Genomic DNA, 15,211 nt, shown 5'->3' with positions numbered 1-15,211 from the left:
TGAGCTCTCCTCCTCCTCAAGTCTGTACGCATTTTTCTTTTTTTCATACAATAACATATCCTGAGCCCACTCCTTGGTTGTATGTAGACCCTCCTCCTTTTTATTGCTGTCTATAGCTGCTTTTCTTACAAAGTATCCTTTGTCAGCTATCAAGACTGACAGCTGGTTTCTTTTCTACTGGCAGTTGTCTGTACATCTTTGTCCTTTTATTTTTACTCTTTTGTAGTCTCTCTGCTTAGGTATGTCTCCTATACAGAGGACAAGAGTGGATTTTGCTTTATGAGGCAATCTGAATTTATTTGTTTACTTCTAATAAAAGAGTACGTCCAGTAACACTTATTGATATTATTAATATGCATGGCCTAAATTTCATACTGTTAAATGTTATATACTTTGTGTGTATGTGGTTTTTTTTTTACTATGTGATCTATCCTGTTTACACACAGTTTCTCTTTCTAAGTCTCTTTCGGCATGTAGAAAGGTTCTTATTTTTGTTCTACTGATCACCTTTACATAACACTTTCAGTCCTCTCTATTTTTGGACTACTTTCTATTTTGTTGTTGTTGTTGTTGTTTCTATAAACAATACTGAAGTTAGCTATAAGCCCTTTGTTTTCTCTCCTTCAGCATCTCATTTCAGGTAATATCCTTTTACTCCCAGTTAACACTTAAATAGTTAAATTACATGGCAATAAAGCTGGTTTTTTTTTTAAGACAATGAGTGGGCTTATACAACTATTCACGTTTTCCCTATTCTTGTCCCATACTTTTTATAGTAATAATGTAACTACATTTTCAGAGCATACAGCTATTACATACCACAGTGTCTCCCTTACAACCATCATTTAGTTTAAGTTCTATAGCTATACATATATTTAATGTTTCACTACCATTTCTCATGCTAACGTTAACTCATTAATTTGCTCAGCTGAAGCTCATTCCCTAGTGGACTCCTTAGGAAGGGCTCATGGGAACAGTATTACTTAGTTCTTACCTGTTCATAACAGTTTGCATATAGCCTTTAGATCTGAAGTTCAGTTTGGCTAGATATAAAATCCCTGTCTCATATTTTCTCTTTCATTAAATTTCTTAAATATGTTACATTCCATTGTCTTTTGGCATAAACCATTGCTAATAACTCTTGACAAAAATCTTGTTTTGTTTCCTTTATAAGAAACTTGGTCTTTTTCCTAAATAGCCGTGATATTATTTTTTGCTTTCAAGTTCAATATTTTCATTAGAACAATGTTGATGTAGCTGCCCTCATTTGATTTTCCTACATACTTAGTAATCCCTTTCAGTATGTATTACAAGGCCTCTTTTATTTCTGTAACGTTTACCTGAATTATGGTCCAGCATGGTAGCCGGATTACACCTGTAATCCCAGCACTTTGGGAAGCTCAGGTGGGCAGATCACTTGAGGTCAGGAGTTTGAGACCAGCCTGGCCAACATGGTGAAACCCCCTCTCAACTAAAAATATAAAAATTAGCTGGGCATGGTGGCATGTACCTGTAGTCCCAGCTACTCGGGAGGCTGAGGCAGGAGAACTGCTTGAACCTGGGAGGCAGAGGTTGTAGTGGGCCGAGATCATGCCACTGTACTCCAGCCTGGGTGACAAAGAGTGACACTCTGTCTCAAAAAATAAATAAATAAATGTTTACCTAAATCATAGTTTATAGTATTTTGTTGTTTCGTTGCTTCAGTTTTCTTCTTCAAGGACTTCTACTGCAGGTATGTTAAATCATTTTTACCTAGCTGTATAAGGTGTTTCTCAAGTCCTTTTTATTTCTTTGTTTGGTTTTTATTTTAAAATTTCTTTCCTTTTTTTCATCTGTTTTTCTTCAGATAGTATCCATGGTGCTGACTCATTCCTGTGCTCATTTTAACTAAGTCTTCATTTCCAATATTCTTTTATTTCCAGTTCTTGCCTAAGTTTTACTTTTTCTCTTTTCAAATCTTCCCTTTTTTAATCCCTTCATTTCTGAATGTTTATAAATTTTATTTATAATTTTTTTCACTGTTTCTATTATTGTTACTACTTTTTTGTTAGCTTATTTTGAAATGTTTTTATCTGACACAATGTTCACTTCTTCTGTGGTTGTTTCTACTCTTTTTTCACTGTAATAATCTTGTATGAGATTCAACTGAAATCCTTTTCTGTTGTTCACATTTAAATGAGATGCATTTTCCTACATACTTTAGGATGAGACAGGAGGCCAGGCGGCTTCATGTCTCTAGAGCTCCCTCTTCTATTGTTCCTCACAAGGTAAAAAACCTTCACAAAGGAGAAGCCCACAAACATCCCAGGACCCGAATACTCAGATCTTCGTTTCCAAATACCATTCTTCACTAAAAGAAAAGACTTCTTGGGGAAATGGCTGATTTCAGGGCTGAAACAGGAAAATGCTTCTTGAGTCAAAAAATAAGAAACTGCTTAAAGAATAATAAGGACATATTTAAAGGATACAGTAGCCCGCTTGAAGGGGTAACCACTCACCAAATCTAGGACAGTTTCAGGATCAAAAGAAATAGTAAAGGATTATAACCCATTAAATAAAATCAGAATCATGAGTCTACACTGATAAACATACCTACATATACACATACATACATAAATAGAGGAAAGGGGGAAGCTCTTTCTATAGTATAGTAGAAAGCCAACTAAGAAATGTAGAAAAAAATTTTTAAAACACCATTTGGTAATTATTGAAAAAATAATTGTTTCAGATAAAATTTATAAATGGATACTAAGAATAGTGGGTTAAAGTGTGAAGAGTAATAGGATACTTTCATATTCTCCAAGTATCTTCCAACAAGACACTAACTAAAAAGCAAAAAATAATACCTTTACAATGAAAAAACTTGGCATATAGGAACCTAATCAAGTGATGGAAGTTAATTTTACCTATAATAAGACAAATCAATAGCATGTATCTTCTGATATCATGCACTGGAAGGGCACAGCTTTTGCATTTTTCCTACCAAAAGTGAACAACCTGAACGAAAGGAAGCATCAGATAAACCCAAATTGTGGGAAATCTGACAGAATGACTGGCCTGTTCTTCAAAAATGTCAAGTTCAAAAAAGAAAAAGAATGGTTAAGAAAACTAGAGAGACATGACAACTAAATGCAATGTGATTCTAGACAGGAATCTTGGACCAGGAAAGGAAATACAGTATAATGAACATTACTGGGACCAGGATAGAATGAACATTGGGAAAACTGGCCTGTAACTTTCAAAATATCAAAGTCATGAAAGACGAAGCCCTGAAGAACTGTTCCAGATTACAGGAAACTTATGAGACATGACAACTGAATGTAACACATGATCTGGGATTTTTCTTTAATTAAAAAAAGTTATTGGCCAGGCGCGGTGGCTCATGCCTGTAATCCCAGCACTTTGGGAGGCCGAAGCGGGCAGATCACCTGAGGTCAGGGGTTCAAGACCAGCCTGGCCAACACGGCAAAACCCCATCTCTACTAAAATGCAAAAAATTAGCTGGGTGTGGTGGCGGGTGCCTGTAATCTTAGCTACTTGGGAGGCTGAGGGAGGAGAATTGCTTGAACCCAGGAGGCGGAGGCTGCAGTGAGCTGAGATTGCGCCATTGCACTCCAGCCTGGGCAACAGAGTGAGACTCTGTTTCAAAAAAAAAAAAAAAAAAAGTTATTCGGCCAGGCGAGGTGGTTCATGCCTGTAATCCCAACACTTTGTAAGGAGAAACACTTAAGGCCAGGAGTTTGAGACTGGCCTGGGCAACACAGCAAAACTCTGTCTCTACAAAAAAAGTTTAAAAATTAGTTGGGTATGGTGACACACACCTGTAGACCCAGCTACTTGGCAGGGGTGAGGTGGGAGAATCACTTGAGCCCGGGAGTTCAAGGACACAGTGAGCTAGGATCACGCCACTGCACTCCAGCCTGGCTGACAGAGCAAGACTCTGTCTCAAAAAAATAAAATAGAACGAAATTATTTTAAATGTTATTGGAATAGCTGGTAAAAACTGAATAAGGCCCAGGCATGATGCATGATGGCTCATGCCTGTGGTACTAGCTATTAGGGAGGCTGAGGCAGGATAATCACTTGAACCCAGGAGTTGGAGACCAGCCTGCGTGATATAGCAAGACCCTGCCTCAAGAAAATAGAAATGAAAATAAAAACAAAAATACTAGAAAGTGATATAAATATAAAAATAAGACCATGTTTATTAAACAATGTTCCTTTTAAAAACCTGAGTACTATCTGTAAATAGTATTGTATCAAAGTTAATTTCCTCATTTTCATATTTTACTGTAACATGAATACCTTGTTTTTAGAAATACATACAGTATTTTTGAATAAAAGGGCATCATATCTAAAACCAACTCTCATGTGGTTCATTAAAAGAACATACGTAAAGCAGTGGAGACAAGATTAACATCATATATGTCAACATTAACAACATTTGGAGAAACTTGGCAAAAAGTCTCCAATAATTTTCCATATGATTCTCATAACTTTTTGGTAAATCTGAAATTACATCAAAGTAAGAAGTTAAAAGAAAAATACCAAAAGTCAGGTATTTTCTTTCTTTTGAGACAGAATCTCACTCTGTCACCCAGGCTGCAGTGCAGTGGCGCAATCTCGGCTCAATACAACCTCCGCCTCCTGGTTTCAAGTGATTCTCCTGCCTCAGCCTCCTGAGTAGCTGGAATTATAGTTGTGAACCACCACACTCAGCTAATTGTTTTGTATTTTTAGTAGAGACGGGGTTTCGCCACGTTGGCCAGGCTGGTCTCGAACTCCTGACCTCAGGTGATCCACCCGCCTCAGCCTCCCAAAGTGCTGCCATTACAGGCATGAGCCATCCCGCCCAGACAACTCAGGTATTTTCTTAAATCCGGAGTCCTCTTATCTTTCCCCACCTTTATCTCACCCTTCTCTTTTCTTTTGCCTTTATTGTCTCTCTTCTGCTTAATTTGGTTTTTACTCCTTCTGGAATGGTGCTTGATTTGGTTCATTTAAGAGTTCCTAGTTACCAGATTGCTTGAGGGTATGAGGAGAGAGGACAATAAAAACAAAAGAAAATCAACAAAACATCAGTCTGGCCCAACGGGCTTAAAAACAACCAGATCTACAAATCTAGAACTCAGAGAACCTCACAGTCTGAAAGGATGATAAGCAGCTAGTGTTCCCTATGAGCATCATAAAAACCTGAGGCTTTACGTAGCAAAGAAAATAATTTTAAAGGACAGGAAAATGTGTATTATTCCTTATAAATATTTTTACTCAAAATGCTAACCTAGAAAAGCTGGGTAAACCTACATGCTCGAGAGACTGAAAACCTCAAGACTGTGGACAATCCAAATTTTCTTATAGCAAAATCACGTCACGTCTTGATAGGAAGTATTTCATTACCTTCTGGGGCTTCAAGGGTCTTCTTATTCTGCTCACACCACCCAATGGGGTAGAGATCAGCCTTCCTGATGTCACACCAGAAATCTGCTCTCCGATCCTCCCCATAGCCATCATAACGGAGAAGGAGCAACTGCTCACAGGTGGTGATGATGGTGGCAACCCAGTAGGTTTCAGGATCTGTTCTCACAGCCACCTCCAGCTTCATCCCAGGAGCAAATCCATTTTGCAAACGTGTGTCCACCTTAACAGGGAAATGTTATTAAGCACCAGACAAGTATCTTAAATGAGTATTTCTTTGACCAATGTTCTTTTTTACGACTTACAATTCTGAAGCACTAAATACAGTAACATCTCAAGGAAAGCCTGAGAAATTCCAATTCTAACTTACAGAAGTAATCCAGATAAAACAAATGAATAGCAATGCTGCTCTGTTCCATCTGACAATGAAGGAACTCAATATTTTCACCAAAGCAGTCTATTATGATTACAGGAAATGCTTCCTATTAAGTATATAAATTACTAGTCACCATTTTAATAGCTTTCAACACATTGTTTACAAGAATGATTTCTGCATCAATCAACAGGAAATGTATGACGCTAGAAAAGTGAAAAGACAAAAATAAACCGTAATGATAATAAATTAGTACAATATGTACCATATACAGGGAGCCATACTTCCCAGTTTCCCTAAAAGTCTATGTTTCCACCAATTACTCGTAAATAATAATTAATAACATCCCCCCTTTCCCTCTCAAAAGTGTTCTAATTTAGATGAAACATTATATGGTCACAAAGGTCTGGGTTAGCAAATCTGGAACTATTAATACTTTATATGTATACTAACATTAAATAAATATACTATGAATAATAAGAGCCAGGTTTCTCACCATGGGAAAAAAGTGACGAATAAGCAAAGGGAAGCCTGTGGTGTTGGACTGGAATCAGATGTATCTGAACAGGGACATGATGATTGATTGGTAGGCACATAGAGACAGACAGACAGGCAGACAGACAGATGGATGGATGGATAAAGAAATGAACGAATAATAGAGATGGAGACAACCACACACGTATTTCCCAACTCTGTGAATTGAGAGAGACTACAAATAATGACATGTAGTCACAATAAGCAAATATAGTGTACAAATTTTGATTTCTTTCTTTTCTATTTTTTTGAGACAAAGTTTCGCTCTGTTCACCCAGGCTGGAGTGCAATGGCGCGATCTCGGCTCACTGCAACCTCTGCCTCCTGGGTACAAGCGATTTTCCTGCCTCAGCCTCCTGAGTAGCTAGGGTTACAGGCGCCCGCCACCACACCCAGCTAATTTTTTGTATTTTTAGTAGAGATGGGGTTTCACCATGTTGTCCAGGCTGGTCTTGAACTACTGACCTCAGGTGATCCACCCACCTCAGCCTCCCAAAGTGCTGGGATTACAGGCGTGAGCCACCACGCCCGGCCTCTTTTTTATTTTTTTAGACAGGGACTGGCTCTGCCACCCACGCTGAAGTGCAGTGGTGCAATCTCGGCTCATGCAACCTGAAGTCCTCTCACATCAGCCTCCTGAGTAGCTGAGACCACAGATGTGCGCCACCATGCCTGGCTAATTTTTGTATTTTCTGTAGAGACGGGGTTTTGCCATGTTGCCCAGGCTGGTCTCAAACTCCTGACCTCAAGCAATCTGCCCATCTTGGCCTCTTAAAGTGCTGAGATTACAGTCATGAACCACCGTGCCTGGCCCAAATTTTGATTTCTAAATACCACCTTCCAATAAAAAAAAAAAAAAAGGACTTTGGGGAAAAAAACTTATTCCAATTCTGGGATAGGAAAAATACAATTAGAGCCTGGAATATCTTGTGATGCCAGAAAGTAAGGAAATGATCAAAAAATTATGGGAGTATGTTGAAGGAACATACAAGACAACTAGAAGGATCTCACTGGCTACATCTGGGACAATTTGAGCAATAAAATAAATAGTGAGAGTAATGCATTATAACTAATAGATTTAAATAAGTATCTATGAGTCCACACTGATACAAATAAATAGGGGAGAGGGGACAGATCTTCGTTAGAGTAGAAAACCAGTTAATAAATATTGAAAAAAAAAGGTGGAAATAGAAAATCACTAGTAGACAAATACCAAAGAAATAAACATTGCAAGAGCCGGATGCAGTGGCTCACACCTGTAATCCCAGCACTTTGGGAGGCCGAGGCAGGCAGATCACGAGGTCAGGAGATCAAAACCATCCTGGCTAACATGGTGAAACCGTCTCTATTAAAAATACAAAAAAAAATTAGCCAAGCGTGGTGGTGGGCGCCTGTAGTCCCAGCTACTCAGAAGGCAGAGGCAGGAGAATGGCATGAACACAGGAGGCGGAGCTTGCAGTGAGCCGAGATCGCGCCATGGCAGGCAATCCAGCCTGGGCAACAGAGCGAGACTCCGTCTCAAAAAAAAAGAAAAACAAAAAAAGATAAACATTGCAGGCAAGAATTATTGATGGACTCTAAAATACTGTGATAAGAAACAGGATATCTGCAAAATCTCAAAGGTTCTCCCAGTAACATTCCTTTTAACTTCAAAGGGGAAAACAGCAACATTACAGTGAAAAAATCTGGCAGATGCCACGTAACTAACCAATCAAAGTTTGCTCAATATCATGTAGCCTTGATTTCATAGAAGATAACTACAATACCATTCCTACAACATTATTACCAAATCTGCACAAATTCAATCCAATCATGAGAAAAAAACAAATCCAAATTGAGGAATATTCCACAAATAATTGACATGCAATATAGGCTCATCAAAAGTGTCAAGTCCATAAAAGACAAAGAAAGAATGAGGAACTGTCATATACCAGAGGAGACTATGAAGACATGACAAATAAATGCAATATGGCAACCACAGACACTGGAAAATGGAAGTGGAATCCTGGAGACAGCCAGATAGGGAAAGTCCCACATTCTGTGTAAAAAGTCTTCCCCTGCTAGTCACTACCTGTTCTATCACTATCCTAAACACTATGGTTATATTGACTATGTTTCCACACTATGTTAATGAAATTATGCAATATGAATATTTTTTGAGTGGAGCTTCTCTCATCGAACATTACCTATGAGATTTACTCATGCTCTTGCATGTAACGGTAGTTTACTTCTTTTCACTACTGTGTAGTATTCCACTAAATGAATATGTCACAATTTATTCATTCCATTTCTACTAGTTACTAGGTATTTGGGCAGTTCACAGTTTTGGGAAGCTACGAATAATGATACCATAAACATTTTTGCTTGTCTCTTGGTACATACATACATGAATTTCTAAAATAGGTAACAACCAAACTGTTTTCCAAAGAAGTTGTAGCAATTTAGCTTCCCAATAGCATATGAGAAATCCTTTTGCTCTATTCCTTTTTTTTTTTTTTTTTTTTTTTTTTTTGAGACAGAGTCTTGCCCTGTCACCCAGGCTGGACTACAGTGGAGTGATCTTGGCTCACTGCAAACTCCACCTTTCAGGTTCAAGTGATTCTCATGTCTCAGCCTCCCAAGTAGCTGGGACCACAGGCACGTGCCACCACACCTGGTTGATTTTTGTATTTTTTGTAGCAACAAGGTTTCACCATATTGGCCAGGCTGGCTCAAACTCCTGGCCTCAAGTGATCCACCTGCCTTAGCCTCCTAGAGTGCTGGGATTACAGGCGTGAGTCACCATGCCTGGCTCCTTTTGCTCCCCATTCTGACCAACATTTTTCTATTTTCAGTCTTTTTCACTTTTTTTTGAGACGAAGTCTTACTCTGTCGCCCAGGCTGGAGTGCAGTGGCGCCATCTCTGCTCACTGCAAGCTCTGCCTCCTGGGTTCACACCATTCTCCTGCCTCAGCCTCTTGAGTAGCTGGGACTACAGGCACCCGCCACCAAGCCCGGCTAATTTTTTTGTATTTTTAGTAGAGACCGGGTTTCACCATGTTGGCCAGGATGGTCTCGATCTCCTGACCTCATGATCCACCAGCCTCGGCCTCCCAAAGTGCTGGGATTACAGGCATGAGCCACTGCGCCCAGCCCCCTTTTTCACTTTTAACCATTTTGGAAGGTGTGTCACGTATCTTATTGTAATTTTAATTTGTATGATCTGATTATTAATCAAGTTGACAACCTTTATATTTATTAGTCATTTAGATTTCTTCTTTTGGGAAATGCTTAAGTTCTTTACCTATTTTTAAATTCAGTCTGTATTGTGGACATCAGTTCTCTGACAGTTGTGTTGCAAATATTTTTCTCATTTCACTATGATGTCTTTTGATAAACAGAAGTTCTTAAATTTATTGTAGTCTAATTTATCAACATTTTTCCTTAAAAAAGGTAGTGCTTTTTCTATATATATCTTTTTTTGTTTGTTTGTTTTTTTCTCGAGACAGTGTCTCCTTCTGTCGCCCAGGCTGGAGTGCAGTGGTGCAGCTCACTACAACCTCTGCCTCCCGGACTCAAGTGATTCTCCTGCCTCAGTCTCCCGAGCAGCTGGGACTACAGGCATGCACCACCATGCCCGGCTAAGTTTTGTATTTTTAGTAGAGATGGGGTTTCACCATGTTGTCTAGGCTGGTCTCGAACTCCTGACCTCAAGCAATCCGCCTGCCTCGGCTTCCCAAAGTGCTGGGATTACAGGCGTGAGACACCGCACCCAGCTGCTTTTTCTGTATTTTTAAACAAATCTTTTCCTATCTTTAAAGGTCATAAGGATCATAAACTACATTATTATCTAGGAGCTATCATATTTAGAACATACACCTGGAATTAATGAAGTTAATATGAAGTTAAATATGGGTAAGGGTTTGTTTCAACATGTGTATACAATTAAACCAGCACTTTTCCCGACCACTATAAGTCATCACCTTTGTAATAAATCAAGTGTCCCTACAAAAGTGGATCTGTTTCTGATTTACTTTTCCTTAGAGTAGCACTATACTATCTTAATTAAACTTGATATCTAGTACAGCAAGTCTTCTCATTTTGTCTTATTCTTTAGGTGTGTCTAGCTATCCTTGATCCATGATATATCCATATAAAAATCAGAATCAGCTTGTCAATTTCGATCTAAAATTTTATATATATGTATTTTTTGGAATTTAATTTGTTTGCAGTAAATCTACAGACCTAGTTAGGGAAAACTGGTATCTTTACAATAGTGACTCTCTCATTACATGAACAAGGTGTATCCCTTCATGTATAAAGGTCTTTATTTTACATCAATAATGAATTGGAGTTGCCTTACAATTATTATTATTATTATTATTATTATTATTTTTGGAGACAGGGTCTCTCATTTTGCCGCCCAGGCTGAAGTACAGCGCCACAATCTTGGGTCACTGTAACCTCTGTCTCCTGGGCTCAAAGGATCCCCCCACCCCAGCCTCTGATGTAGCTAGGATTACAGGTGTGCTCCACCATGCCTGGCTAATTTTTAATTTTTTTTTTTTCTTTTTTTGTAGAAAAGGTCTCACTATATTGCCCAGGCTGGTCTCGCATTCCTTGGCTCAAGCAATTCTCCCACCTTGGCCTCCCAAAGTGCTGGGATTACAGGTGTGAGCCACTGCACCCAGCCTCCTTGCAATTTTTTTTACATTTAATCCTAGACATTTTATGTTTCTGATGTTACTGTATTTTCATTTAGTTCCAAATATTTCAAAGTTTCCCCTGAGGTTGCTTCCTTTATCCATGTGTTATTTACAAGTGTGTTGTTTAATCTCTAAGTAACTAGGGACTTTGCAGCTATCTTTCTGTTATTGATTTCTAGTTTAATTTCACTGTGGTCTGAGAGCACACTGTATGATTTATATTATTTTTAATTTGTTAAGGTGTGCTTTATGGGCCTGCTGTGGTCTATTTTTGTGAATGTTCCATGTGAGCTTGAGAAGAATGTGTCTTCTGCTGTTGTTGAAGTAGTCTATAGATGTCCATTATATCCAGTTGATTTATGCTACTGCAGAGCTCAACAATGTCCTTACTAATCTTCTGCCTGCTGGATCTGTCCATTTTCGATAGGAGGGTGTTGAATTTTCTGACTAATAATATTGAATCCATTTGTTTCTCCATGCAGTTCTACCAGGTTTTGACTCGCGTATTTTTACATTCTGTTGTTAGATGCATACATTTTAAGGACTGTTACGTCTTCTTGAAGAACTGACCCCTTTATTATTATGTAATGTCCTTCTTTTTTTTTTTTGATACCGAGTTTCGCTCTTGTTGCCCAAGCTGGAGTGCAGTGGCATGATCTCGGCTCACCGCAACCTCCGCCTCCTGGATTCAAGCGATTCTTCTGCCTGAGCCTTCCTGAGTAGCTGGGATTACAGGCATGCGCCACCACGCCTGGCCAATTTTGTATTTTTAGTAGAGACAGGGTTTCTCCATGTTGGTCAGGCTGGTCTCGAACTCCCGACCTCAAATGATCCACTCGGCCTCCCAAAGTGCTGGGATTACAGGCATAATGTCCTTCTTTATCCCTAATAACATTCCTTGCTTTGAAGTCAGCTCTGTCTGACATTAATATAGCTAGCTACTCTTTTTTTTTGTTAGTGTTAGCGTGGTATATCTTTCTCCATCCATTTACTTTTAACCTATATGTCTCTTTATATTTAAAGTGCTTTTATTATAGACAACATATAGTTGGGTCATATTTTTTGATCCACTCTGATAATCTCCATCTTTTTAACAGTGCATTTAGACCACTGACATTCAAAGTGATTACTGATATAGTTGGATTAATATCTACCATACATGTTAGTGTTTTCTATTTGTTGCCTTGTTCTTTGTTTCTATTTTGTCTTCCACTCTTTATCTGCCTTCTGTGGTTTTAAACAGGCATTTTATATTATTCCACTTTGCCTTCTTAGCATATCATATTTCTTTTAACTGTTTTTAGTAGTTGCCCTAGAGTTCACAATATACATTTAAACTAATCCAAATCCACTTTGTGATTTAAAAAAAACCCTTATAATAACAATTCTAATTCCGCTATTTCTTCCCCTGTATCATTGCTACCATTTATATACGTAAGCATGCCTTAGCATATATTTATACATAAGCATACATAATCAAATAAATTGTTGCTGTCATTACTTTTTTTGTTTTTTGAGATGGAGTCTCGCTCTGTCACCCAGGCTGGAATGCAATGGCACAGTCTCAGCTCACTACAACCTCTGCCTCCCAGGTTCAAGCAATTCTGTCTCAGACTCCCAAGCAGCTGCAATTACAGGCACCCACCATCATGCCTGTCTAATTTTTGTATTTTTGTAGAGACAAGGTTTCACCATGTCGGCCAGGCTGGTCTTGAACTCCTGACCTCAGGTGATCCGCCCGCCATGGCCTCCCAAAGTGCTGAGATTACAGGCATGAGCCACCGCACCTGACTGCTGTCATTATTTTGAATAAACTGTTATATGTTCCCTCAACAAAGAATAAGAAATATTAGGCCAGGCATGGTGGCTCACGGCATAATCCCAGCATTTTGGGAGGCCAAGGCAGGAGGTTCCCTTGAGGCAAGGAGTTTGAGACCAGCCTGGGCAACATAGCAAGACCCATCTCTACCAAAATATATATATATATTTTAAGTTAGTCAAGCATGGTAGTGGGTGTCTGTAGTCTCAGCTACTCTGGAGGCTGAGGCAGGAGGACTGCTTGAGCCTGAAGCTGCAGTGAGCTAGGATCACACCACTGCACTCCAGTCTGGGCAACAGAGCAAGACTCTTATCTAAAAAAAAAAAAAAAAAGAAGAAGAAGGAAGAAGAAGAAGAAAGAAGAAAGAAGAAGAAGGAAGAAGAAGGAAGAAGAAGGAAGAAGAAGGAAGAAGAAGGAAGAAGAAGGAAGAAGAAGAAGAAGAAGAAGAGGAGGAGGAGGAGGAGGAGGAGGAGGAGGAGGAGGAGGAGGAGGAGGAGGAAGAGAAGAGAAGAAAAGAAAAATCAAAGGTTTTCTTTTACATTTTAAAATTCCTTCTCCAAAAAAAAAAAGAAACACATTCCTTCTCTAACAGTCTTTTTTTTTTCCTTCCTCAGAAACCATGCAAGCAAGGATAGAGAGAACTGAAATAGTTAAGGCATTCAAAGCAAAAAGCCACTAATTTAGAGCTGTGTATCAAGCAAAATTATCCTTAAAAAGTACTAAAAGATTTTCTCAGGCAAACAAAAATTAAGGGATTCTGTCACCAGTAGACCTGCCTTGCAAGAAATATTAAAAGAAATTATTATTATTTTTTTGAGACGGCATTTCACTCTTGTTGCCCAGGCTGGAGTGCAGTGGCACGATCTTGGCTCACTGCAACCTCCGCCTCTCAGGTTCAAGTGATTCTCCTGCCTCAGCCTCCCAAGTAGCTGGGATTACAGGTGCTTGCCACCACGACTGGCTAATTTTTGTATTTTTAGTAGAGAAGGGGTTTCATCATGTTGGCCAGGCTGGTCTCGAACTTCTGACCTCAGGTGATCTACCCACCGTAGCTTCCTAAAGTGCTGGGATTACAGGTGTGAGCCACCATGCTCGGCCCAATTCTTTACAAAGAAGGAAAATTATATCAGTCAGAAACTCAGATCTACATAAAGAAAAGAAGCACATTAGAAAAGAAATAAAAGAAGGTAAAATAGAATCTTTTTCTTTTTTTTTTTTTTTTTTGAGACAGAATCTACTGTCACCCAGGATGGAGTGCAGTGGCACAATCATAGCTCACTGCAACCTCAGCCTCCAGAAGTCAAGCGATCCTCCCACTTGAGCCTCTCTAGTAGCTGTGACTACAAGTACATGCCACCATGCCCAGCTAATTTTTAAATTTTTTGTAGAGACAGGGTCTCACTACATTGATCGGCCTGGTCTCAAACTCCTGGACTCAAGCAACCTTCCCACCGTGGCCTCCCAAAGTGCTGGGATTACAGGCATGAGCCACTGTGCCCAGTCTAATTTTTCTTATTCTGAATTGAACTATCAGATAATGGCTTGTTCAAAATAATAATAGCGACAAAGTATTTGGTGATCATAGCTTATGAATATTACAGCTTGTAAATTAATGAATGACAGCAATGTTATAAGGGACATGAGGGAGGAATTGCTAATACTTTGGTATAAGCTACTTGCACTACCTGTGAAGTCGTATAGTGTTATTTGAAAGAGGACTTGGATTAGTTGTAAATGTATATTGCAAACTCAAGGGCAACCACTAAAAAGAAAATTGAAAACATGTTAAGAGCACTGTGTTAAGTTAAATAAGACAGACAAAAAAGGACAAATATTACACAACTCTTACGTGAGGTACACAGAAAGAAGAATAGAGGTTACCGGGGTGTCAGGGAAGGACAGAATAGAAAGTCAGTATTTAGTGTACACAGTTTCTATTTGAGATGATAAAAAAGAAGTTCTGCTGATGGATGTACAACATTGTAAATGTACTTAATGCCACTGAACTATGCACTTAAAAATTATTAAAATGAGGCCAGGTATGGTGGCTCACACTTGTAATCTCAGCACTTTGGGAGGTCAATGCAGGAGGACTGCTTGAGCCCCAAGGGTTTGAGACCAGCCTGGGCAGCACAGTGAGACCCTGTCTCTATAAAAAATACAAAAATTAGCCAGGCATGGTGGTGCATGCCTGTAGTCCTATCTGCTCAGGATGCTGGGGTGGGAGGATTGCTTGAGCCTAGGAGTTCAAGGTTACAGTAAGCTATGATTGCACCACTACATTCCAGCCTGGGCAGGGTCTTAGTTTTATAAGACCCTGTCTATGAAAATAAATAATTAATTTTTAAAAATTATTAAAATGGCAAATTTTACGTATATTTTACC

At 39.1% G+C, this 15,211-nt stretch overlaps 1 protein-coding gene across 10 annotated transcripts in view; it reads right to left on the bottom strand.

Annotated features, from left to right (window-relative positions):
- Positions 1-15,211, bottom strand: part of SFMBT1 (Scm like with four mbt domains 1) — a 151,262-nt gene that overhangs the window by 33,657 nt on the left and 102,394 nt on the right. For all 10 annotated transcript variants that reach the window (XM_055274226.2, XM_063645937.1, XM_055274216.2 and 7 more), the window contains one exon: positions 5,398-5,638. In XM_055274226.2, coding sequence (XP_055130201.2) covers positions 5,398-5,638 — 241 coding nt within the window. The remainder of the gene's footprint in view (positions 1-5,397; positions 5,639-15,211) is intronic.

Source organism: Symphalangus syndactylus, chromosome 1 (assembly GCF_028878055.3).
Source record: "Symphalangus syndactylus isolate Jambi chromosome 1, NHGRI_mSymSyn1-v2.1_pri, whole genome shotgun sequence".
NCBI classification, from domain to species: domain Eukaryota; kingdom Metazoa; phylum Chordata; class Mammalia; order Primates; family Hylobatidae; genus Symphalangus; species Symphalangus syndactylus.
Note: the sequence above shows the minus strand (reverse complement) of the source record. Positions and strands in the feature narration are given on the sequence as shown.